The sequence below is a fragment of the Eleutherodactylus coqui genome, chromosome 6 (assembly GCF_035609145.1).
Source record: "Eleutherodactylus coqui strain aEleCoq1 chromosome 6, aEleCoq1.hap1, whole genome shotgun sequence".
NCBI lineage: Eukaryota > Metazoa > Chordata > Amphibia > Anura > Eleutherodactylidae > Eleutherodactylus > Eleutherodactylus coqui.
The window spans coordinates 142191671-142214874 of NC_089842.1; the positions used below are offsets into that span (position 1 = coordinate 142191671).

At 45.0% G+C, this 23204-nt stretch overlaps 3 protein-coding genes across 9 annotated transcripts in view; 1 reads left to right on the top strand and 2 right to left on the bottom strand.

Annotated features, from left to right (window-relative positions):
• The window catches only part of CNOT3 (CCR4-NOT transcription complex subunit 3), a 57204-nt gene extending 53393 nt beyond the window's left edge, over nt 1-3811 (top strand). For all 7 annotated transcript variants that reach the window (XM_066607775.1, XM_066607777.1, XM_066607774.1 and 4 more), the window contains 4 exons: nt 59-257; nt 457-589; nt 998-1123; nt 3006-3811. In XM_066607775.1, coding sequence (XP_066463872.1) covers nt 59-257; nt 457-589; nt 998-1123; nt 3006-3104 — 557 coding nt within the window. In that variant the 3' untranslated portion in view covers nt 3105-3811. The remainder of the gene's footprint in view (nt 1-58; nt 258-456; nt 590-997; nt 1124-3005) is intronic.
• Nucleotides 3812-7845: 4034 nt separating this feature from the next.
• Nucleotides 7846-11345, bottom strand: LENG1 (leukocyte receptor cluster member 1). Its single transcript, XM_066607781.1, has 4 exons — nt 11055-11345; nt 10079-10261; nt 9739-10004; nt 7846-8555 (listed from the first exon to the last, which is right to left on the bottom strand). Exons 1-4 carry the CDS (start codon nt 11184-11186, stop codon nt 8351-8353), a joined length of 786 nt encoding a protein of 261 aa, XP_066463878.1. The 5' UTR covers nt 11187-11345; the 3' UTR covers nt 7846-8350.
• A 6057-nt stretch (nt 11346-17402) lies between these two features.
• TMC4 (transmembrane channel like 4) overlaps nt 17403-23204 on the bottom strand; it is a 39322-nt gene continuing 33520 nt past the window's right edge. The window contains exons 15-16 of the mRNA XM_066607783.1: nt 19340-19418; nt 17403-17728 (exon numbers count right to left, since the gene is read on the bottom strand). Coding sequence (XP_066463880.1) covers nt 17687-17728; nt 19340-19418 — 121 coding nt within the window. The 3' untranslated portion in view covers nt 17403-17686. The remainder of the gene's footprint in view (nt 17729-19339; nt 19419-23204) is intronic.

Consider the following 23204-nt stretch of genomic DNA (forward strand, 5'->3'; position numbering starts at 1 on the left):
CTGTTACAATTCATATTTTTACTTTTGGATTGTCTTGTTTGTGTATTTACTTTTGTAGACCTTCTTATCACTACAACCACAACGCAGCCTCCCGCCAGTCAGCCCTCCACTCAGCTTTCAGAAGTGAACATCCCTCTCTCATTGGGTGTGTGTCCTTTGGGTCCTGTTCCCCTTACAACAGATCAGCTTTACCAGCAAGCAATGGAAGATGCAGCATGGCATCATATGCCTCACCCCTCCGATTCAGAAAGGATACGGTGTGTCTTACTGTTCGTACGAAAAAATGTTTTCCCTTTTTAAGCAATAAGCATATCCTGTATATTTTAAACTTGGAGTATGTTTGTTTGGTGGCACTTCTATCAAACATAGATGTGCAGTAATGACTACATTTCTTACTTTTAGTGGCTTATTTGTATAGGCATGTCTTAGAACTTTGTGTATGCTAATCTTTAAAAGGCAATATCTCCCGCGGAATCCTTGCCCGACACCCCAGTATCATCATCAGATGCCCCCGCCTCACTCGGACACAGTAGAATTCTACCAGCGACTTTCCACAGAGACACTCTTCTTTATCTTTTACTATCTGGAGGTATGATACAACTGTTGTCCACTTGCTTTTATTATCAGATGCTACTACACAATAGTAGCAATATGTCCAAGCACAACTCTGCTTTCTCTAGCCTTGTACTTGGACAATGGAGGCTGAAAAAAATAGCCTTCATTACACCCTAAACTATATTGCTTGTCACCTTTGAATTAGACTCCCAGAAACTGATGTCAAAACTGTCACTTTTAGTGATGAGCAACTCTTATTCTGTCCGTACGTTCTATCAGTTTCTAAGATGCTAGTTTCAAACTGACAACCAACATGGCCACATTTCAGATTAGCTGATGCATAAAGGAGGTATTGCTAATATGAACCTCAATTATGCAACGTAAAACCAAATCTGCCCTCCAGTGCAATATGATTCTAATGTTCATGTTTCACACTTACCAGGGCACTAAAGCACAGTATTTAGCTGCTAAAGCATTGAAAAAGCAGTCCTGGAGGTTTCACACCAAATACATGATGTGGTTCCAGAGGCATGAGGAGCCCAAGACGATAACAGATGAGTTTGAGCAGGTTGGTGATTTATCCTTTATTTTTCTGTCTTGCAGTTTCTGTACCTTAATCCCTTAAGGAAAATAAATGATCGTTTGTGGGGTTTTCCAGAGCACTAGAAATTGAGGGTAAATCCAGATATGGCAGGTTTACAATGCAGATTCCATATAGCAAATCCAACAATTTACAATAAAAATGGCTGGGGGTTTCACCACTGAATTCGCACTTCCCATTGCTTTGCAGTGCAGTAGGGTGAAACCCACAGAAAATCAAAATTGGTCTTAGTCATGTGGTGATGGACACATGGAAAATTGACAGCAGAAAAAGACCACTTGGTCCAACTGGTTATCCCATATATTTATTTTTCTTAGGCCTCCCGCATACAGGCATATTTGAGGAGCACACAGCTCCATTATAGGACTGTGGCATATCCTGTTCTCGTCCTTTTCATGGGCAAAAAAATAGGACATGACTATGCATGTCAGTGTGCTGCGTCTGTGTACATCAGGCAGCTCACGGATCTGATGTGAGATGTGCGCAGGTGTCTTGAACACATCACACACTGGCGTAACTATAGAGGATGCGGTTGCACCCGGGCCCAGGAGCCTTAGGGGGCCCATAAGGCCTCTCTTCTCCATATAGAGAGGCCAGTACTCTATATGGAGAAGAGAAGGGCTGTCAGAAATCAGAATGTATTATGTCTCCCCAAGTGCTTTATTTGACATTTGGAAATATTGGATGATCACAACAGGTGGATGACCGTGATGTAATGAGCAATGCACCTGTGCGAGCATCACATGGCCAGGACAGGTTACTTACAGTAACTGAATGGGAGTCTGTTTATAGACAATAGAGATCATCAAATTCTTAGAACTGTTACGTTGCAGATGCACAGAAATAGAAAAGAAATGAGTGCTTCACTATAAAGCAGCTTTTTTTTCCTTCTTTGTTTTTAATCAGACTTGAGAACCTGATTTACCTGTAAAAACGATGCGGATCTGTGGCAATTTACAGTTAACATGCAGTTTTTACCACAGCACATTCGTTACTACATGTGACCTCACCCTGGATCATACCATGAATAAGCTTTTTGATTAAACAATGGCCTTGGCTGAATTCACATGTTGCAGATTTTCAGCGACAATGTGTCTAATTCATCTCTATTTGGCTTTAAGAAATCAGTGTTCTTGCTGCAGAAAGAGCTCTATGGAGTAGTTGTTCAGTTACAGAAATGTATGTAACAGAAGTATCGGCTGTGATTGAATATACCCTAAGGAGGAGATCACATGGGGTGGGTTGTGGTGTAGATCTGCACCAAAATTCACAGTATATTTTGCAGTGCAGATCCGTGTCAAAATCTACAGTGTTTGCTGTGCATTGTGACACTGATACACAGCAGATTTCACCCTTTTCAGTTGAAGGGATGAAGTCTGCTGCGGATCTGCAGAATACCCACACAAATCGACTACCTATGTGTGCACTCTAAGGCTACATTCACATGGATGAGCGTGATATCAGGTGGCCGAAACTCTGCCGATATTGCACTTGTCAATGTACGTTTTACCCACCGATGCGAGGCACTTTTCATGCAAAACCACCTTGCAAAACTTCTTGGAAATTGCAATTACTTTTTTTTTCTCTTATGCACATCAGAGGATCCTTTTGATTTCAATGGGAAACAATACATCGCATGGCATGCATAGTGTTTGACTGTCCCATTGAAAACATTGGGTGGATGCATTCCGAAGATCACAAAAAATGGGACTTTTTTTTGGGAGGGGGGGGGGGGGAGGAGTTTCAGCTACCAGTGCATTTTATACCAGGAGAAGACCTTCACCGCAGTGCTGACTGTAGAAATATATTTATTTTCTCTTAGTCTCTTGTCCTTATTTCTCTTTTGCAGGGGACATATATTTACTTTGACTATGAAAAATGGGGCCAGAGGAAGAAAGAAGGGTTCACATTTGAATACCGTTACCTGGAGGATCGTGACTTACAGTGACCTCTTCAACACGCTCAGCCTTCCAATTTTACATGGGCAAAACACAACCGGGAAAAAGAGGGGAGGGGCAGAAGACGACTTCAGTCTCATTCCCAAGAAGTGTTGGGAGGAGGGGAAATTCGGACAAACACTTTAATGCATGCAGTTACAAAAAAAAGTCTATTAAAAATGGAATTAGATTGTGTGTGGTGGCGGAGAGGATGAGAACATGATCAACAGCCAACATCTCGCAACACCATCTTGACTCTTCAGATATAAAGGACAAGGAGCTGAGTAAATTTTAATGTATCTGGTTAAAATTTAAAAGAAGAACAAAATGCATAAAAGTCTTTACAAGAGGAAGGAAAAGCTATTCTTCCCCTCCTGGATATTGCTGCAGGTGGGAAGTTCTCGTTTCTCTACCCAGACGGGTTTCTACTGGCTGCCATTTGTTTTCGTTTTCCTCTTTAAACAAACAAGAAAAACTTTGTTTTCTATCATTTGTCCTTTTTGGCAGATACTGGATCTTTTGTTTTGATAACAAGTGCATCAAAGTTTAAAGTGTTTTATTTTTTTTCTCCCTCCCTTTGCCACTTACCCCTCCCCTTCCCATCCTCGATACACGTATCTGTACCGATGGAATTAATGGTATGGAAAGCTGGTTTAAAATATTTTTCGTAACCTATTTTCATTTTGGAAAATATTTATGAATAAATAGTTTTATATGATGTCTTCTCATGCAAGAATATTAATGTGGCTGGAGTTCTTTCTCCATTTTATTCGCACGTGCTGTACAATAGGAAAAGGTATTTAACGTGTGTCCACGAGAACTTCACAAAAGGGGAAAAAAAACACACCATTTTAAATGTAATCTGTGACACTGCAGATGCTGCAGCTGATTTTTGAAATGAAGAGTATTGGGTCTACTAGAGCTGAACTACTTTTGGGCATTATGGTTCAAATATTCCTGATAAAAGGCCTCACGGGACGGAGTGTATAAGCAGCGGATGACACGTACAATAGGTAAAAAGCAATTCTGCAGCAGGGAGGAGGTACAAACGGGCACAACCTCCTATAGTGAATAGGAGTCCAGCCAAGAGCTAGATAAAAGACCTTTACCAAATGTATAACAAGCACTGTCCGGTGCTTTGTTTGTTGTCTGCCAAATGCAGCTCATAGATAAAAGTTGAAGAGCTTTTGGCAGAAAAAGAAACAAAAAAAATGATTTGCCTTCATAAAAAAAAACATTTCCCGCATGAAAACATATCTGCAAGACCCTTGAGTCCTTAAGTGATTTTTACATATTTATGCCCCGTTCAAGTCCTTCATGTTGCCCTTTATACCCTTACGGTCATGTCTTTTTCATATGTGAACTATTGAACTACAAACGGGACTCAAGCACACATGACACAACGCCTGACAAACACTCACCTAACATACCGGCACACAGAAACAGATGGAGTTATAACGGTACAAGGAATTGGCTTGTATTTTGGCCAATCTACTTAAGGGCTTATTCAGACCACCGTATATCGGACGCGTATTCACGCCGGCCGATATACAGCGGCTCTCTCTGCAGGGGGAGGAGGCTGCATGAGCTGGGAGCAGTGCTCTGAGCTCCTGCCCCTCTATGCCTCCTCTCCACTATTTGCAATGAGAGGAGGCCAGATGGGGGCAGAGCTAATTCCCCAGAAGTCAGCCCTGCCCCATTCCACCTCCTCTCATTGCAAATCTCATCTAGATTACTTTGAGATTGCTTGAAATCAAATCTACAAGGTAAATTGACTTGCGGTGTTTTAAGTACACAGCATGTCCATTTATGCTGCAGCCTTTCAGCACGGATTTTGCCTCTTTGCCCCAGTGTCAAGGATTTTGGCTGAAGTGACAGTAAGATATTTAGTGGTTAAATGAGATCTAATCCTGTCAGTGGGAGGCAAGTAAGCCTTTCTGCTAAAAAGCCTTTGCAGCTTAATACAATAGAAACCAGCAATCAGCAGAGCCTGTAGATGATGGATTGTTCTTGATTCAGCAGCAGCACAGGGGCCTCTTAGGCAGAGCAATGGCACTTACTGGTTTACCTAGACCAGACCCCACTGTAGTGTATGCGGGGTGGATTTTTTTTTTTTTTTCTGCATCTGAATTTCCAATCTACAGTTGGAAGTAAAAGACGTGACTCGCTGCTTCCTAATGTGAATCCTGCGCTGGAAAAAATGCCTAGATTTTCCCATGGACTATGCTAAAGCGCAAGTAGCTCTGCAGCTCTAAAAAAAAGAAAATCCATGTCAAACATCTGGCAACCATACAGATTTCTGATGTGGATTTTCATTTAAATTCACCCCCTGTGAACAACCTATGGGCTTATTCTGACGTGCGTATAGCGGTAGGGTTTTCACGCCCAGCTGATATATGCTGTCCCTCTCTGCAGGGGGAGGAGGCGGGCCGGGCCGTGAGCAGTGCACTATGCTTCTGCCCCTCGCCACTACTTGCAATAGGAGGGCAGGATGGGGGCAGAGCTAACTGTCCCATTGCAAACAGTGAAGAGGGACCGTGAGCTCAGTGCACTATTCCCGGCCAGGCCGGCCTCATTCCCTTGCAGAGTGACAGCGTATATCGGACAGGTGTGAAAACCCGACCGATATACGCGTGTCTGAATAAGCCCTAAACCCTACATCACACGGCCGAGCGCGATATCGCCATGAGAAAATCTGATGCAGCCTGCGGTTTTCTCGTGCGATAGACTATATAACAGGAGAGAGTTGCTAATGTTAGATGTATCACACATACATCGCCAGTGCAAGTGCTGCAATAAATCCAGAGGCTCCATAGGGAAACCTGGATGAAAAAAAATGGCAAAATGCAGAAAGCTAGGGCATGGAGAATCTTGCAACATCATATGACATGAAACATTTCACATGGAAAAGTCATTGAAATAATGGGTTTCATAACTCCGTGTTTTCTCACATCGCTCAAAAATTGTGCTATTTTATTGCCCGTGTGCAGCCAGCCTAAGGGAGCTAGCAATACAGCGGAAAATTACATAGTGCTGCTAGCACCGATGAAACAGTTCCGCACAGGCGCCCCGAACTGAATTTCTGCACCAGGATCCATGAGCCTGTAGCCACACTGTAGGGGAGGGCCAAAATGCATGCTTACCCCCCACACCCCCAGGTGCAGGAAAAACTTTCTACACCTCGGCCCTGGTCTCCTGGAAGTGTGGGACTAGAGAAGCTGATGATGCGCAGGTTATACTGTGCTTCACAACACTAACTGCTTCTATACAATCACTTCTACTATTTAGTTAGCAGGTGACTGTATAGTGGAGGGTTACATTTTTAATAATTTAACTAGAAACAAATTACATTTATATGGGTACATTCACAAATTGTGGATTTTTCAAATCTGTTTCCAAAATAAGGTAAACAAGTAGAAATACAGAGTTGAGTGGCATTATGACCACCAGTTAATATCCAGAGTAACCATCGTATCCCGCACGAACAGCAGCTAGACAGGCTGGGAGTGACTCAATAAGGCCGCTTTCACACGCCTGAGATTAGTGTGTTGCAAAACGTACAAATCTTTCCAAATATGAAGCCCATTCTTTTGAGTGTAGTCGTATACATGAGCGATGTGTCCCCACATCACAGTGGAGGGGGGGGAGCTATTCACTGCATGTCCTACCTTTTCACATCCTTTGACATACATCACACGTTGTTTTCAATGGAACAGTAGAACACATCCCATGGGGGGTGATGCATGGTCAATTTCTCTACCGGGGCTAAAAGCCACGCCGGAGGATCGCGAGTTCACAGAAGTGATAGGTGGCGTTCGATAGAAAAACAGCATGAAAATGCATGCTGGCGAGCGCAATATTGCACAGCTGCTGGAGGGTGAGGATCCATAGAGCGAACATCGCAATCAATGTCGTCCCACAGATGCTCAATTGGGTTCAAGTCTGGGGAATTAGGGGCCAGGGAAGCACTTCGAAGTCTGGGTTGTGCTCTTCCAACTACTATCGGACATTTCTGTACAGTGTAACATGCGCAGTCTTGCTGCCCCAGGGAAGACAAACAGCATGTATGTATGTATGTATGTGTGTGCGTGATCTGCAAGGATGGGTTCATAAGCAGGTGGGTTCACAGCGCCTTCCACATGGATGAGCAGACCAGAGAATGCCATGGAAAAATTCCCCAGCCCAGAACGCTGCTGCCACCAGCTGGTATTCTTCCAGCAATGCAGGGAGTTTGTTCTCAGTTTCTCACCTGACATGCCAACGTCCATCTGTTTGATGAAGCAAAAACCGTGACTCATTGGAGAAGGCAACACTTTGCCAATCACCAGTGGTCCAATTCCGATACTGCCATGCAAATTGGTCCAATGCACCTTTGTTAGCATAGGTGCAGTGACCATCCCATCTGCTTCGGGGCCCCATCTGCAGTAGGGTTTGCTGAACAGCCACTTTTGGCTCCAAAGAAAATAATCATCCCTTTCTGCAACTTTTGAGAAATCGTTCCTTATACCCATGATGACAAATAGTGATATGTGAACAGACAGCCTATCGCACACCTTATATACCCAACACGTCAGCCCACGACACGTCACGTCCTTCATGGGCTACACGCTGCCAAAGTCAAAAGTAGGAGGTGGTCAAAATAATGTGACTGGACTGTGTGTGTGTGTGTGTGTATATATATATATATATAATGATAAATAGTACAATATATGTGACATACTGCACTTGAAAATATGAAGAAAAAAAGACAAGTTTTCCTTAATTTTGGCGTTTTTAATAAATATTCACAAATCGCATTGGTCAGTACAATATGTGACGAAAAAATGTCAGGATTATTTGGATGTGTACAACCTTTATAGAGTTATTCTCAGTTAAAGTCACACTCTGGCCGCCAAAGGAAAACAATGGCTGATACTGGCATGGATATCACACAACTGAAACAAGCAGTGCTAAAGTGAAAAACACGGAGGAAGCTCGCCCACGGCTAACAACAGCAACAAAGTCTAACATGCCGGATTTCCGAAATTTTGCCTGGTCATAAAGGCCTAAACAGGCTGGGCCTTTAAGGGGTTAATATAGACAACATGTTTCAACTCAACTCGCTTCCCAGTTTAGCACTCCATCCTGGTTTCTATCTTCTATGCTGAAAACTGCATAGGAACAGAGACGTGAGGGAACCACAGAGGTCAAGATGTAAAGTGGAGATTTCTTTGGTCTCCGTTTCACATAGTTCCTGCCAGTCCTGGGTTGCCGGCTGTCACCACTGTTCTTCCCGTACTTTGGGCTTTCGTGCCAACTGAGGGTTGAATTGAGAGTTGTATCGCCGCTTTCTGTCATCCATCTCCTGTTCCTGAGTAGGCTGGTTCTTTCTGCCAGACAGCAGAGCTTCGGCACGAGCCCTCTCCGCAGCTTCTCTCTTCAGCCGCTCTCGTCTCAGCTGTTCTATGGATGGCTTGGGGGGCCTGCGAGGAAGAAGACCGCAAAATCAACAATCATTATCCCTCACAGATCTGCAAAGGTTAGAGGTCGTCAATCACATTACTTCTATCGGGTTATTTTCATAAAAGAAAACTTGTGGCAGACAAATGGGCATCACCAAGCCCTTACCCAGCGGATGAGCCGGATTTACAACATGCTATTCACATAGTGCATCAGGAAAAGCCTAGCGTGACTTGTTGTAAGGCGTACCTACTGGTTTATAAACCTGAACACTAGAGATGAGCGAGTATACTCGCTAAGGGCAATTGCTCGATCGAGCATTGGGTCAACAGCGTTGTGCCGTTCGGTTCTGATTGGAGAAGAGGCGGGGGTTTAGTGATGTACGGAATTGTATGCCTTCTATGGATCTATACACGGCCAGGTGTATAGAAGAGGTGCAGCCACTTTCATAAAGCTATTAAGGACTTATGAGCCCTCATCAGGACAAGACACAGAAGCCACAGCTCTATGGAGTAATGGTATATCCACGCGGACATTTTTTTTCTTTTTATTTGGCCCTGGAAAAAAAAATTAGTTTTTTAATGATTTTCATCGGTTTGAGATTTTTTTTTTCTGCAGATTTTTGTCTATTTTTCATTTTAAACGGATCTCACTTACATCATGCAAGTGCATTTTTAAATGGGCAATTTTCATACAAGAATCGCATCAAAATAGTACATGCCGCAATTTTTTTCTCTTCTCCTGACTATTCGACCAAATTAAAAAAAAGCCTATGTGAATACACCCACCTAATGACCACACTCCACATCAAACTGATTTGTATGGTCCGAAAATCAGACAGAAAAATCGTGTGTGTTCATATACCCCGAGACTTGAAGAGCAGAGAGACACTCAACCCACTCCTGAGCACCAAGCCGAGATACATGCCTGAATATGGTGGCGCTACTGAAGTTCTGGCTCAATCAACCGCTTGTTCTCATGACCGCGGAGACAAAACTTAGCGAGTTACATGACTCCATGGTCATGAAAACAAGTGGTAGATCAATACAGAACTGTGGGGGCTTTTTGGCCAGCTTCATAAATCCCCCAAACCAAGGGCCAGTTGCTCGTTTTAGAAGTAGTTAACCCTTTGCTTTGGGGATTGGTGAAGCCAGCCAATAAGAAGTGGTATATTATATGCACATTTACAAGGTGCACCTCACGTACCTGTTCTTATCGTTTCCTTTCTCCTTCACTTTCTTCTGCTCTTTTTTATCTGAGTGCCTCTTTTTCTGCCCTGGTTTCTGGTGAAGGTATTTCTCCATCTCCCCCATAGGATCCAGCTTCCGTTTCAGCTTGTCATCCTTTGTGGTTTCATCCTTTTCCTTCTGGCAACGGGCAGGAACTTCTTGGTACCAGGGGCGACATGTCTGGGCTTCTGCTGAACTTTGGCCCAAGTACGTCAGAATTCCTAAAGCTTTTTCTTGACGTTCCTAAGAGAAGCAATAAAATTAATACGTTTTCTTCCCATAATTAATAAATTGTCCAATAGAGCAGCAGAAATTACTTTCTCTTTGCGCTTCTCTTCTTCATATTCCTTGTTTCCGCAGGTGCTCCCTTTGCCCTCCTCCACACCTTGGAAAAAATTGATATGGCCAGACTCTTGGTGAAGCTCCACCACCGCGGACCCATCAGTAGACGCCTCCGGGAGGGACAGGCGGGACTTTTTCCGCAGAAAGTCAGTGCGAGCCTGAAATATTAAATGAATTTACATTACGTCCCATCCATCACATATACATAAATATCCGATAGGTGGGATGTGCTACTATAACCAGACCCATCCCAGATCACCTCTCTGGACGGAATTCTGGAAACAATGTAGCGCAGCCAGTTCACCCGTTTCCATAACTCCCATTCGCACAGCAGGGACGCCTCTTTCTGTAATCCCAGCTCCCGGTTGGCTGAGGTATTGGGAAGGGAATACTTCTTTAAAGGGGTGGTAACAAAATTAACTTTCATCCCCTAACCATAGGATAAGTGATAAAAGTCTGTGGTAGGTTTCATCTTAAGAAAATCCATCTTAAAGTGGTTGTGTTAAGATGCTCAACCCTCTCTGCACCCTGGAAGTCAGCTGATCTACGGGGGCTCACCTCTTAGGATCTTCAGCCATCAGCTGATTGGCTGGCCCGCTGCACTAACAGCACAATCAGGTGAGAGGCCGGAGCGTTAGCGGGCGGTACTCCCACTGAAATGACAGCTGCCTCCTATTACACGTCCGTGTCGGACCCCGGTGACAGTGGCAGAATAGAAGGCATCACTCCCTTTGACTGCATTGGAGTGAAGCCCTCCGACCTCCATCACAACATCCAGCCCTGCTGCACAGATCACTAGCTGGCCAATCAGATGATTGCCCGAGAGCCCATGCAGTGGATCCCTGGTGATCAGCTACTGACGACCTGATCCTGCACAAGTTATCAGTAGGATACTAGATACTTGAATAAGGTTCCAAAAAGAATCCTGCAGGTACAGGGTGCGGCGCCCACCTCCTGCTCTGCTAGCTCCGCCCTCTTCCTGCGCTGTCGCTCCTCCTCCGCGGCCTGGGCTTCATCTTTCCGCACCCGCGCAACGTTGTCCTTATTGCGCACATGCCAGCTCTTTTTAGGCAGGATATTCATCCCCAGCACAGGCGGTCAGTATTCTCTCGGTGATGAGTTCCGCCCCTTCTCGGCGATCTGACCTTCCCGGCCGCCGTAAACCCAAGTCCGTAGAAGTATCCTGCAGGAAGTCCGACTACTATTTCTTATTTACACGCTCTTTACTTCCGTGCCTGGAAACTTTTGATGACGAGCTAAAACGTCATAGAAATGCGCCACGAGTCTATTGGCAAGTAGGTAAAGTCATGTGACCCTCCTGGTATCACGTGGGTGGAAGTCGCCACTTGGATTTCCTGTGTCGGCCATCTTTGTTTTGGGAACGTCAGTGGGAAAGCTCTGCTTTGCCCGACTTAGCTGCATGTCCGTCATTTGCCATCAGTCAGCGAGCTGCACGCAGTTGGTGCTGCTTCCAAATTCACACAAACGTGGTAGTTTTAATGTGTTTTGTAATTGTTATCAGCAACAAATGTAAATATAGTGATAAATAGGAGAATGTTCTGCAGGAAATATCCAATCAGCCTGGCATAGGGGCATCAGCCCGAGGGTGACAACCGGCACCTTAAAGGGTTAAACATGCTTAACAACTTTTGTGAAGGTTCATGAAGGAGATATTAAAAAGCAGCGCTGCGGCACATGAAGCGCTCTTAGACCTTACTTACACGACCGTATTTACGCAGGTATTTAGCCACGTAGAAAAAAAATTGCACAAAAATCGCGACCATGAGAATCATTGGATTACAATGTATTCAGATGAACAGTTTTGCGCACGTAAAAAAAATTGCGCCGGGAAAAAAAAGCACATATGTGACTGTTTTTCGTCGCTGCTTTTATACGCGGCATGAAAAGATAGGCCTTGCCCTATCTTTTGCCAAAATACACAGCAAGCTCCCATAGACTTCAATGGAAGCAGGAAAAAAGGAGGGGGAGGGAGTTAATCTGCGTACAATGCTGGGAAAAATGACAGCTGGCCTGCGTTAATCATTATTGGTCATTCCTAGCATCTTACAGCAATCAATGATTTTCCGTGCTTCTGCATATCTTTTTAGCTAATGTGTGAATGGCATGAAATATACTAATTAAGATCGGGACTTGACCGCAGCAATTGTTCACGCGATTATACGGGCGGATATATAGACGCATGCGGTCGTGTTAAGGAGGCCATAGCGTGACGTGTAGAATCTTTTATGTCATATCCCAGTCATATAGAACAAGGTGTGGTCCAAGGGACAAAATACATGTCTTGCCCGCTTCACAGATGAGAAGTAAGTCCATACTGGTACTGGTGCATTATGTTTCCATCGGAATTATGGGTGGAGACATGGGTTGTCTGGGGTGAGTTATAGGGAACGCCCACAGCTGGTGATTGGCTACCTTGCTGGTGGCTGAAGACAGCGTCTGACACCGGGCTGGAGGAGCAGGGCCGCTACCTTGCCGGTGGCTGCAGGCCGCTGACACCCGGGGCCACCTTCAACGGTGGCGAGTGCATTCATCCATCCATCCACGTGGCGGGGACAGGAGCAGAGGTGAGCTGGCGTTGACGGCGATCCATCCATCTATATGACAGCAGGGCCAGCTTCAGTGCTGGCACCTCCATCCATCCGTCCATGTGAGAACGGGCCTGGTTTCAGTGGCTGCAGAGGACAAGAGCAGAGATGGGAGGCCGCCAGGAAGAGTGACAGCAGGTTCGGGAGAGGAGATGGTTGGCTGCCGGGGAGAGTGACAGTGGAGGCAAGCTGGGAGACCCCGGAGAGTGTGACAGGAGATGGGAGGGGAGATGGGAGGCCATCGGGGAGTGACAGCGGGGCCAGGACTGAAGATGGGAGGCCGTTGGGGACAGTGACAGTGGGGCTGGGAGCATTGATGGCAGAAGGCCGGGCAGATGTGTGAGTTGTGAGCAGGGATGGCCAGTACATGTGTGTCTGGGGAGGTGTGTGCATCAGCCAATCCACAGCTGTGGACGTCACGTACCCTTCCCTATAACTCAAGCCGGCCAACCCATGTCTCCACCCATACTTCCGGTGGAGACATAATGCACTAGTACCGTCCATACTAATTAGAATGTGCTGTATGATGGGAGTTTCACCCGACCCCTGGGCACAGCTCTCAGTCACAGATAGTGCACACCTGACCTAAGTTAGAGTATTTGTTCCAATATATGTGATACACAAGGGATATGGTAGCCTTATCAATCAGGTATGCCTAATTATTATTCAATGCATGAGAGAAGAGCACAATGAGAAGCACTCAAGTGATGTTTCCAAGCTCTTCTGAAGCCCTTTCACAGTGTTGACAATTTAAAATAATTTTTACTGATCTCAATAGTTAAAAACACCTACCATTTATTCAGGGGAGAGGCTGCTTAGCATTATACGTGCACATAGATAAAGCATACAAAGGGTGCTAGACCAACTGATACATGTGGTGCACTATGCAGGCTTACAACCTATTAATGATGCCACAGACCAGCCAAGCGGGTTGCCCTGCACCTCAAAGTGAACCACACTGGGCCATCACCCCGGGCTCCCCCAGCATCTAAAACCAAACTGCTTAATGCAATAAACGATAAATACGAAGTATTAATATATATATTTGGCCAAAATATGTAAGCTCGCTTTGTATGGCTTATCTATGTGCAAGCAGCCATTCCCCCAATATATAGTACCACTGCCCCAATATATGGTAGGTGTGTGAGTGGGTTGTTTTTCAGTACCTTGCACTTGTGCAGTACTTCTCTGTATAGTAATCTACCCATCTGCATGCTATTGGGAAGTGGTTTCTGTACTTTTCCTTGTATATCTTTGTACTACCGGTAATATGTTCATGAGAGATACCAGCTGATCATTGCTGGGAATACCCCGAAGCCAGAAACTTAAATGTAAGACAGCCTGCAAACCAAGTATGAGGCTTTCTAAATGCATGAAAAGGAAAACTCAATGCAAAAAGTGATAAGTGCATCATCTTTTTCCTGCAGGGATTTAGTAAGATATGTGTGTATTGATTTTTTATGCCAAAAGGTTTACATAACGTTTAAATAGTAATTCAGATATAGACCCGTGTATATGCATTCTTTTGTAGGCTCACTGCAGCCTAACTAATAGTGCATGTTGTCATGCAGCAAGATTCTACTGAGATCAATAAACTTTATTGCTTTACTTTGTTTTTTAAAATACTGTATAATTATCACAATCAAAAATACAGTGTCAAGTACAACCTATATCAAGTTACAAAAAATAATGCTATAAAGGATAATTACATTGTTTGGGACATACTGTTAATATTTAAGTGAAGTTTCGCCTATCTTCTCATCTGTCATTTAAATAATAATGGAAGGGCTCACATGCTGTGACGCACCCACTAAGTGCTAGAAGCAAGAGTCCGAACCTTTAGATTGGTCTAGGGAGTTCCATGTCCAGGAGCTTGGCTGATAATCCCACCCCATGTACAGCCCAATTCCTTTCAGTGAAGGTGAATAATGGAAAAAGTAGATGTATCCTTCAGTGCAACACAATGAAGATTATTGTTAGCTTAAGGCCCATTTAGAAACAACGATTAATGCTCAAAAGATGTCTTTTGAGCGATGATCATGTCATTTACAGCTCAAATGTATTCTGCATCCGGCTGTTCCCCACTCGGAGTGCCCGGCTGTTATACAACCGAGCACTACCCCGCTTGTCTTCTGCATCCAGCACGCTGACAGACAACGCTGAGCGACTGCTTAACGAAAACTGCACGATGTCAGTGCAGTTACACACGATTATCGCTCAAAAGACGGCTTTTGAGCGAATTTTGGGCACTAATCAATGTGTCTAAATGGGCCTTAAAGGGGTTGTCCCGCGGCAGCAAGTGGGTCTATACACTTCTGTATGGCCATATTAATGCACTTTGTAATGTACATTGTGCATTAATTATGAGCCATACAGAAGTTATAAAAAGTTTTATACTTACCTGCTCCGTTGCTGGCGTCCTCGTTCCCATGGAGCCGACTAATTTTCGCCCTCCGATGGCCAAATTAGCCGTGCTTGCGCAGTCCGGGTCTTCTGCTCTCTTCAATGGAGCCGCTCGTGCAGAATGCCGGCTCCGTGTAGCTCCGCCCCGTCACGTGCCGATTCCAGCCAATCAGGAGGCTGGAATCGGCAATGGACCGCACAGAAGAGCTGCGGTCCACGGAGAAAGAGGATCCCGGCGGCCATCTTCACCGGTAAGTATAGAAGTCACCGGAACGCGGGGATTCAGGTAAGCGCTCCGGTAAGCTTTCTTTAGGTCCCTGCATCGGGGTTGTCTCGCGCCGAACGGGGGGGGGGGGGGGGGGTTGAAAAAAAAAAAAACCCGTTTCGGCGCGGGACAACCCCTTTAAGGAATTTCAGATAGGTACCACTCAATTGTCATTTCGATCAGGAATTGTAGGTTAACCCCTTCCCGCCTTATGACGTAAGGGTACGTCATGGCAGGCTGGTACTTCCCATAAAATGACGTACCCTTACGTCATCGGGATAGCGCGAGATCATGACTGATCTCGCGCTATCCCGCAGCGGGAGCCGGCTGTCAGTGATAGCCGGCCTCCCGCTGCAACAGCGGAGGGGCATCAGAGATGCGCCCCCCCCCCCACTGTTAACCCCTTCCCTCTTTCCCTGCTGCGATCTAGGTAGATCGCGGCAGGGAAAGAGTTCACAGAGGGAGCGCGCTCCCTCTGTGCCTCCAGCCGGCTCTTGCGATAACATCACTGGCGTCCTGTAGTGCCAATGCCTGTGATCGCTGTATAAGCGATAAGGCATGGCAGGGCAGTAGCCCTGCCATGCCTTATCACAGCGATCATAAGTGCTGTGCTGCAAGTCCCTCGGAGGGACTCAAATTGTGTAAAAAAAAAAAAGAAAAGAAAAATGTAAAAAAAAATTAAAATGTAAAAAAACCCCCTTTTTTTGTGCTTTTTCTAATATCAGCATAAAAAAAGGTAAAAAAAATTAAAATGGCACATATTTGGTATTGACGCGTCCGTAATGATGTGTACAAAAAGTTGAACATGCTTTTTATTTTGTACGGCAAAAAGCGTAAAAAAAATGCAATAAAAGTGATCAAAAAAGCTGTACATTCCCCAAAATGGTACCAATAAAAACTACAGCTTGTCTCACAAAAAATAAACACTCATAGGGCTTCGTACATAGAAAAATAAAAAAGTTACAGGGACTTTGAATGCAGCGATAGAGAAAAAAGATGTCCAAATAAAGGGGTTTTTATTGCAAAAAAGTGGAAAAACCTAAAAAATATATAAGAATTTTGGTATCGTTGTAATCGTACCGACCTGCAGAAAAAATGTATTGTGTCATTTATGCTGCATGATTAACACTGTACAAAAAAAAATCTATGGCAGAATTGATGCGTTTTCTCTCCCTGCTATCATAAAAAAAATAATAAAAGTTTTACAATATAGTTAATGTACCCAAAAGTGGCACCGATAAAAACTACAGCTCGCCACGCAAAAAACAAGCCCTTACACAGCTGCGGTGACGGAAAAATAAAAAAGTTATGGCTTTTGAAAAATGGAGATGAAAATCCACCAAAAACCGTTGCGTCCTTAAGCCCAAAATGGGCCATGTCATTAAGGGGTTAATGTCCTAGATTCAGGGTTGGCTTCAAGTTTACAGTATGTGTGCTAATAGGCTATAGGCTCACCCCACATATAGCCTATTATACCCCTAAACCTATACCCCACCTTCTATTTCACAAGCTCAGTGCCCATGTGTGTCTGGTACACATGTGGACTCCACTTAGATCGATGCTTGATGGTAGCGATAAAAGTGATTAATTTGACTTCAGGATAAATTAATGTGCCAAGAGGTTCGATCTCACCTCCTGGGGTTGTACAGGACCCTTTCAGATATTTATTATGTTCTACTGGCCAACACAGAACCAGATGATTTTCATCTCAGATATATAAACATACTAGTTTTTGAGAATGAGGATAAAAATTACAGAGATATTGTTGATAAGTTTCCTTTCAGTGCAAATATGCAAATTCACGGGTTTCTGAAGATACAATATAACTTGTGTAAAAAAAAAAATGCAGGCCCAATTGATGTCATTATTTTTTTAACCACAATCTCCTGCCAACATGCATAAAAACGCAGTGAATACTCATTCAACGAAACAGCAACAGTATATGTGCTGCGGTCTTACATGATCCCATAGACTTTAATGATATTGACCAAAATAGAGCATCCTGCGATTTTTTTTTTTTTTTTTTTTTTTTTAATGCACATAATAAATGTAAATGTTAATATGGACCAAAACTATGCCCATGTGAATAAGTCCCAATGCAGACTTGGTGCCTCCTATGAGGCAGGACCACCACCGCTTTATAACTGCAGTCTTATGGGCTGTGCGCTAAAACATTGCAGTTATTCTAATGTCAAACATGTGATTTCTATTCATGTTCTGTTCAATATTTGAAGGCTTGCTGGAAAATGACATCCACTTCAGACTGTTGGAACCTGTAAATATCCGGACTGATGTTCTGGAATCTGTGATTACTGATACGCCTGACTCAGAAGTATCTTTCTACTTCTTTCCTAGAAGCAAAAAGCAAAAGAGTAAATCTATGAATTCATACACCACTAACCTACCTCTCCAAGGGGCACAGTGCTCAGCTGAAAGCATCTACCCCTTCATTTCAGCAGTCAGTGGCGGTCTCAGCACTGTCCCCATACAATATCAAAGGTTTTCTGTAACTACAATTAAACTTTAATTTCAGGACTATTTTAAACCATAAAAGGGGTTGGGCCACATTATTAAGTTATTCTTTATCCACAAGACAGGGAATAACTTTATGACCACTGGGACCCCCATCGATCCCGAGAGTGGGAGTTTGGTGAGTCCCCAAGTGAATATAGCAGAGGTCTCTCAAGCTTGCTGTTCAATTCAATGACCGTCCCGGAGATTACCAAAGCACTTGAACTTGATTATTTCTGGCACTGTCATTGAAATGAATGGAACGGTGGTGGGCCTGCGTGACCTCCACTCCAATCACTCTGGCACCAATCGAATACGTGTTCTTAGGTTCAGCGAGGGTCCAAGCATTGGAGCCCCCATGATCATAAAGTTTTTCCCTATCCTGTGGAAAGGGAATATCTTTAGAACTTGGCACAAACGCTTTAAGTTACTCCCCCTTTACCAATCCCTAGAACGGAGCTCTGTGTGTCTTCAAGCATGAGCAGTGGCGGTTGCACATGTACATCATCGCCCCATTCATTACACTAGAGATAGCTGAGAGCTTGGTCACTTCGAAAAGAATTGTTTAGAGGTACTCATGTGAATTGGAGTCCCATTTTTAAGGATCAATGGAGGTTCCAGAGGTTGGATTCCGCCTCCATTCATACAGCTCCCCTGAATTTAGCAGGTCATGCCTGTTCTCTCCAAGCCGGGTCAGATGGCACCTGTTTGGACAGCTTTGGTGCACCAAATTCAAATGCATGTTGATAACAGAGAAGCTGTGAGAACACAGGCACACTATAGTATCGAAGACAGGACAACGGCAAGACGATGCGGGTGGTGAGTACCAGAGTCCGGTGTACAAATATCCTTGCTGTATATGAATTTATTACGTCTCATACATGAATGTCGTACTGTCCTCTGTTAACTCCAAATAGACAACTTGTTTAAGTCTATCAGAACTCTCTTGTAACAAGCTGAGCAACAGCGTCAAAGTGCTACACAAGACAAGCGGCTAAGGGATTGTCAGTCACCATAAACCCTACTGCCCTTCTCCCCACCACACTGTGCCACAGATTGTCTAGAGAATTAACCCTTTCCAATCCAATTTGTATCCTGGAGGCTTACTCTTTTTCTTCCGTTATACAACAGCGCTATCTGCTGGCGAAAGCCAGTACTGCATGAGGTGGCACGTTGGATAGGCTCTGACAGCAGACAGGCTGGCAATATACAGTAAGAGAACCCCGAGGGACATCTTCCAACATCGGAGCTGTACAGCCTTATATCACAATGTCTTCAGACATCAGACAGTGGATTGGAAAGGGTTAGCCTGGTAATCAGTATATAAAGTAAGTAAATAAGCAGCAATAAGTCATCAGTGTGTTCACCCCTAGCTCTGGTCATTGTGGACTTCAGATAGTGATCTCTTATTGACAGCTTAGTAATCCTATATAATTTGTCTTTCAACTTACCATTTGCAGTTGGTCTTTCAGTGTGTTCACTAGTTTCCCATAGGAACTTCCAAGTGCCATGAGGTAGAACAGGAAAATGCTATAAAAGAGAAATTTATTAGATACAGCAGGTCTGGAAAGTCTTCAGACCCTTTCACTTTTTTAAATTTTGTTAGGTTGTAACCTTGTGCAAATTGAGTTTCTCCCCATCATTCTGCAATCAGTACTCCATAATAACATAGTGATAACAGAAAGTTAGACATCTTTGTAATATTTTTTGAAATGAAAAAAAATGGATTATACCTACCTGATAATCAGGTTTCCAGTAGTCTCCACGACAGCACCAATTGAGATTGCCTCCTCCTGATAGGACAGGAACAAACTGAGAGGTTAAAAGCTCCCCCCCTTCCCCACTTTCCTCAGTGGATTCTAACGAATTGCCGGGGTAGGAGCTCAACTTAAAAAATTTTTTTTTATTTTTTATTTATTTATTTATTTTTTATTTGTTTAATAAAATTATATTATATATATATGTTTCTTTATATTATATAGTTTCTTTTCTATCAATTTAGGGAGGGAAGGTACGGGTGCTGTCGTGGAGACTACTGGAAACCTGATTATCAGGTAGGTATAATCCATTTTTTCCCCCAGTCGTCTCCACGACAGCACCAATTGAGACGTACCAACTAAAGTTTTCCTAGGGTGGGATTGCTGCCGAGAGGACTTTGCGGCCGAAGGCCCTGTCCTCGTCCTGCTGCACTTTTACCCTATAGTGTTTAACAAACATGTGGGGTTTCTTCCAGGCTGCGGCTTTGCGTATCTGCTCGACCAAAGCTGAGCTATGTTCGGCCCATGAGGATGCTACTGCCCTTGTAGAATGGGCTTTCAGAGCTAAAGCGATTTCCTTCCCGAGGGCCTTATAGGACTCTGATGGCCAGGTGGATCCACCTGGCTATGGAGCTTTTTGCTGCTTTGCTCCCTTTATTTGGGCCACTGAACTGGATGAACAAGTTGTCGTCCCGCTTCCAGTGGCTTGTCGCCTCTATGTAGCCTAGGACTGCTCTCCTAACGTCCAGGCAGTTGAGGGTTTTTTCTTCCTCGTTTTTAGGTTTACTAAAATTTGAGGGGATTATTATGTCCTGGGACCTATGAAAATGTGATCCTACTTTTGGCATAAACGCCGGGTCCGTTTTAAGTACTAATTCGGTGGCCGAGATTTTCAGGAACGGGTGGCGAATGGACAAGGCCTACAGCTCGCTAGCCCGTCTTGCGGAGGTGATGGCTACTAAGAAAATGGTCTTAATAGTAAGCATTTTTATGGGTAGTGCTTCGATCGGCTCGAATGGTACCGTTGTCATGGCCCCTAGGGCCCAGTTAAAGTTCCAGTCTGGAAAAAGATTTATGGGCCCAGGCCGTAATCTAGTTGCTGCTGCTAGGAACCTGTTGACCCATCTGTTGTCTGAGAACTTTGTGTCACATATGGCGCTAAGGGCTGTGACCTGGAACTTCAGGGTGCTTGGAGAGAGGCCCGTCTCTAGGCCCCTCTGCAAGAACTCTAAGATTAGAGGGATGTCCGGGATAGAATCCCCGCGATCCCTTCCCTGTCTCCATGAGGAGACCCTTCTCCAACTTTCTGGTAGATAAGGTGGGTAGTCTTTTTTCTGCTGGACATTAACGTTTCTACTCCTCTCTCTGAGAATCCCTTCTCTTTTGGTGAGGATTCCTCAAGAGCCATGCTGTTAAGTGGAGCCTGTCTAGGCTCAGATGGCTCAGTGGGCCCTGCGATAGAAGACCTGTCCAGGTAGGGAAGATGACTGGGTCCTGGACGCTCAGTTGCTACAAGACCGAACCAGCTTCTTTTGGCCCAGAAGGGGGTCACCAGGATTAGTGTGCATACCGGGGTTCTGAAATATTGTAAGACTCTGGGGATTAACGGTATAGGGGGGAAGGCGTACACCAGCCCTTCTCCCCAGTCTTGGCCTAGGGCGTCTACTGCTGTCGGACGATCTCCTGGCCGGAGGGAGAAGAAATTGCTTACTTTGGCATTTTTCCCTGGTTGCGAACAGGTCCAATTGTGGGGTCCCCCACTGATTGATCAGGATTCTGAATGCTTTCAGGGAGAGAGACCATTCTCCTGGGTCTATTTGCCTCCTGCTGAGAAAGGCCGCTTTTGGTTTAGCGTCCCCTTCAAATGGGTTGCCGTGATCGAGAGGATCCGGCCCTCTGCCCAGTGGAAATTTTTCTGTGCAATGTTTTGCAGAGCGGGAGATCTTGTGCCCCCTTAGTGTCGTATATGGGCGACCGCGGTGATATTGTCTGACAATATCTTTATATGCTGGTCCCGTAGCGAGTTCCCTAACTGCTGTAGGATCTGCCATACGGCCTGTAGTTCCCTGTGATTTGAGGACTGTTCTTTTGTTCTTTGAGGTCATGGGTCCTGAAAGAACTGGTTCCCCACGTGTGCTCCCCATCCCCAGGCGCTTGCATCCATTGTGATGCGAGTGGCTGGGTTTTGTGGCCAATGAACCCCTCTCCGCAGGTTCTCTGGGGATGCCCACCAACGCAGGCATGTTTTCACCGCGCTTGGAATGTACATTCTTGTCCCTAGAGAGGACCGCTTTTTGTCCCACGTGGATAGGACTGAGGCTTGCAGGACTCTGGTGTGAGCCTGGGCCCATGCCGCTCCTGGAATGCCTGAAATCAAGCTTCCCAGGAGAGACCTGGCTTCCCGAATTGTGCATAATTGTCTCCGTAAAAAGGTTTTGACTAGCAGTCGGATTTTTTGTATTCTCTCCTCGGTTAGGCAGGAGCATTGCGATTCTGAGTCGAGCGTTATACCCAGAAACGTTTTCTGTTTGTCGGGATCTAGGCTGGATTTTTCCCAGTTTATGATCCGTCCCAAGGATTGGAGAAGTTCTAGCACTATCCTCAGGTGTTTTCATTAGGAGTTCTCTGGACTCTGCTATTATTTGGACCGACTTCTTCCTCAGGTAGGCGGCTACCTCCGCCATAATTTTGGTGAAGATTCTGGGTGCTGAGGAGATCCCGAAGGGCAGGCATCTGAATTGATGGTGCTCTATTCCTTTGCCCATATCCACTGCGAGCCTTAGGTATTTCCGGGACCCCTCGTGGATCGGTACGTGGAAATAAGCATCCTTTAAATCGATGGATGCCCTGTAGGCTCCTTTGGGAATCAACTTTATCGTTGAGGAGATGGACTCCATCTTGAATTTTCTGTATCTGATGCAGGTGTTCAGAGGTTTCAGGTTCACTATCATCCGCTGTTTCCCACAGGGTTTCCTTGCTAGGAAGAGCCTGGAATAATGGCCCTGGGTCTCCTCGTTTTGCGGTACGGGGGATATTGCATTTAGTTGTTGCAGGTCCCCAACGGTTTGCCTTAGTAGGTGTAACTGTTTGGAGCCTCCCGTGATAATGAATTTTCTTCTGGGGAGGGACACCAGTTCTATCCGGTATTCCTGCTGTAAGATCTTTGGGATCCATGGGCCTTCGGAAATCGTGGCCCCTTGATCCACAAAGCCCTCCAGCCTTGCCCCTACGGGGATGGCGTCAGGGTCTCTGATTTGGCTCCCCCTGGTGGGGGTAAAAGAGGATATTCCTTCCTCTGCCCCCCTTGGGGTAACTCCAGCGGCCTGTCTTGCCCCTGCCTCGGTAGGTCTCTGGCTGTTGCCTTGGGGCCCGGAAGAAGGTCTTCCCTCTCTGTGGCTTTTCTTCCGGGGTTTTTGGGGCGCATAGCTTATTTTTGACCACGATTTCAGCCATAACACTCTTCTGGCTGAGTTAGACCGGGCTGTAGCTGTCGCCGAGAGTTTGACAGTTTCGGCCGCGGCGTCCGCTAGGAAATTTGTTGCCATACGCAGGATCGAAA

What these genes read in the sequence shown, in the direction of transcription:
- LENG1 (XM_066607781.1), bottom strand. Translation starts at nt 11,186, where the DNA reads ATGAATATCCTGCCTAAAAAGAGCTGGCATGTGCGCAATAAGGACAAC. An exon ending in CGGAGCTAGCAGAGCAGGAG is followed by an intron (nt 10,262 to 11,054) that starts GTGGGCGCCGCA and finishes TTAATATTTCAG; the next exon opens with GCTCGCACTGACTTTCTGCG. An exon ending in AAGAGAAGCGCAAAGAGAAA is followed by an intron (nt 10,005 to 10,078) that starts GTAATTTCTGCT and finishes TGCTTCTCTTAG; the next exon opens with GAACGTCAAGAAAAAGCTTT.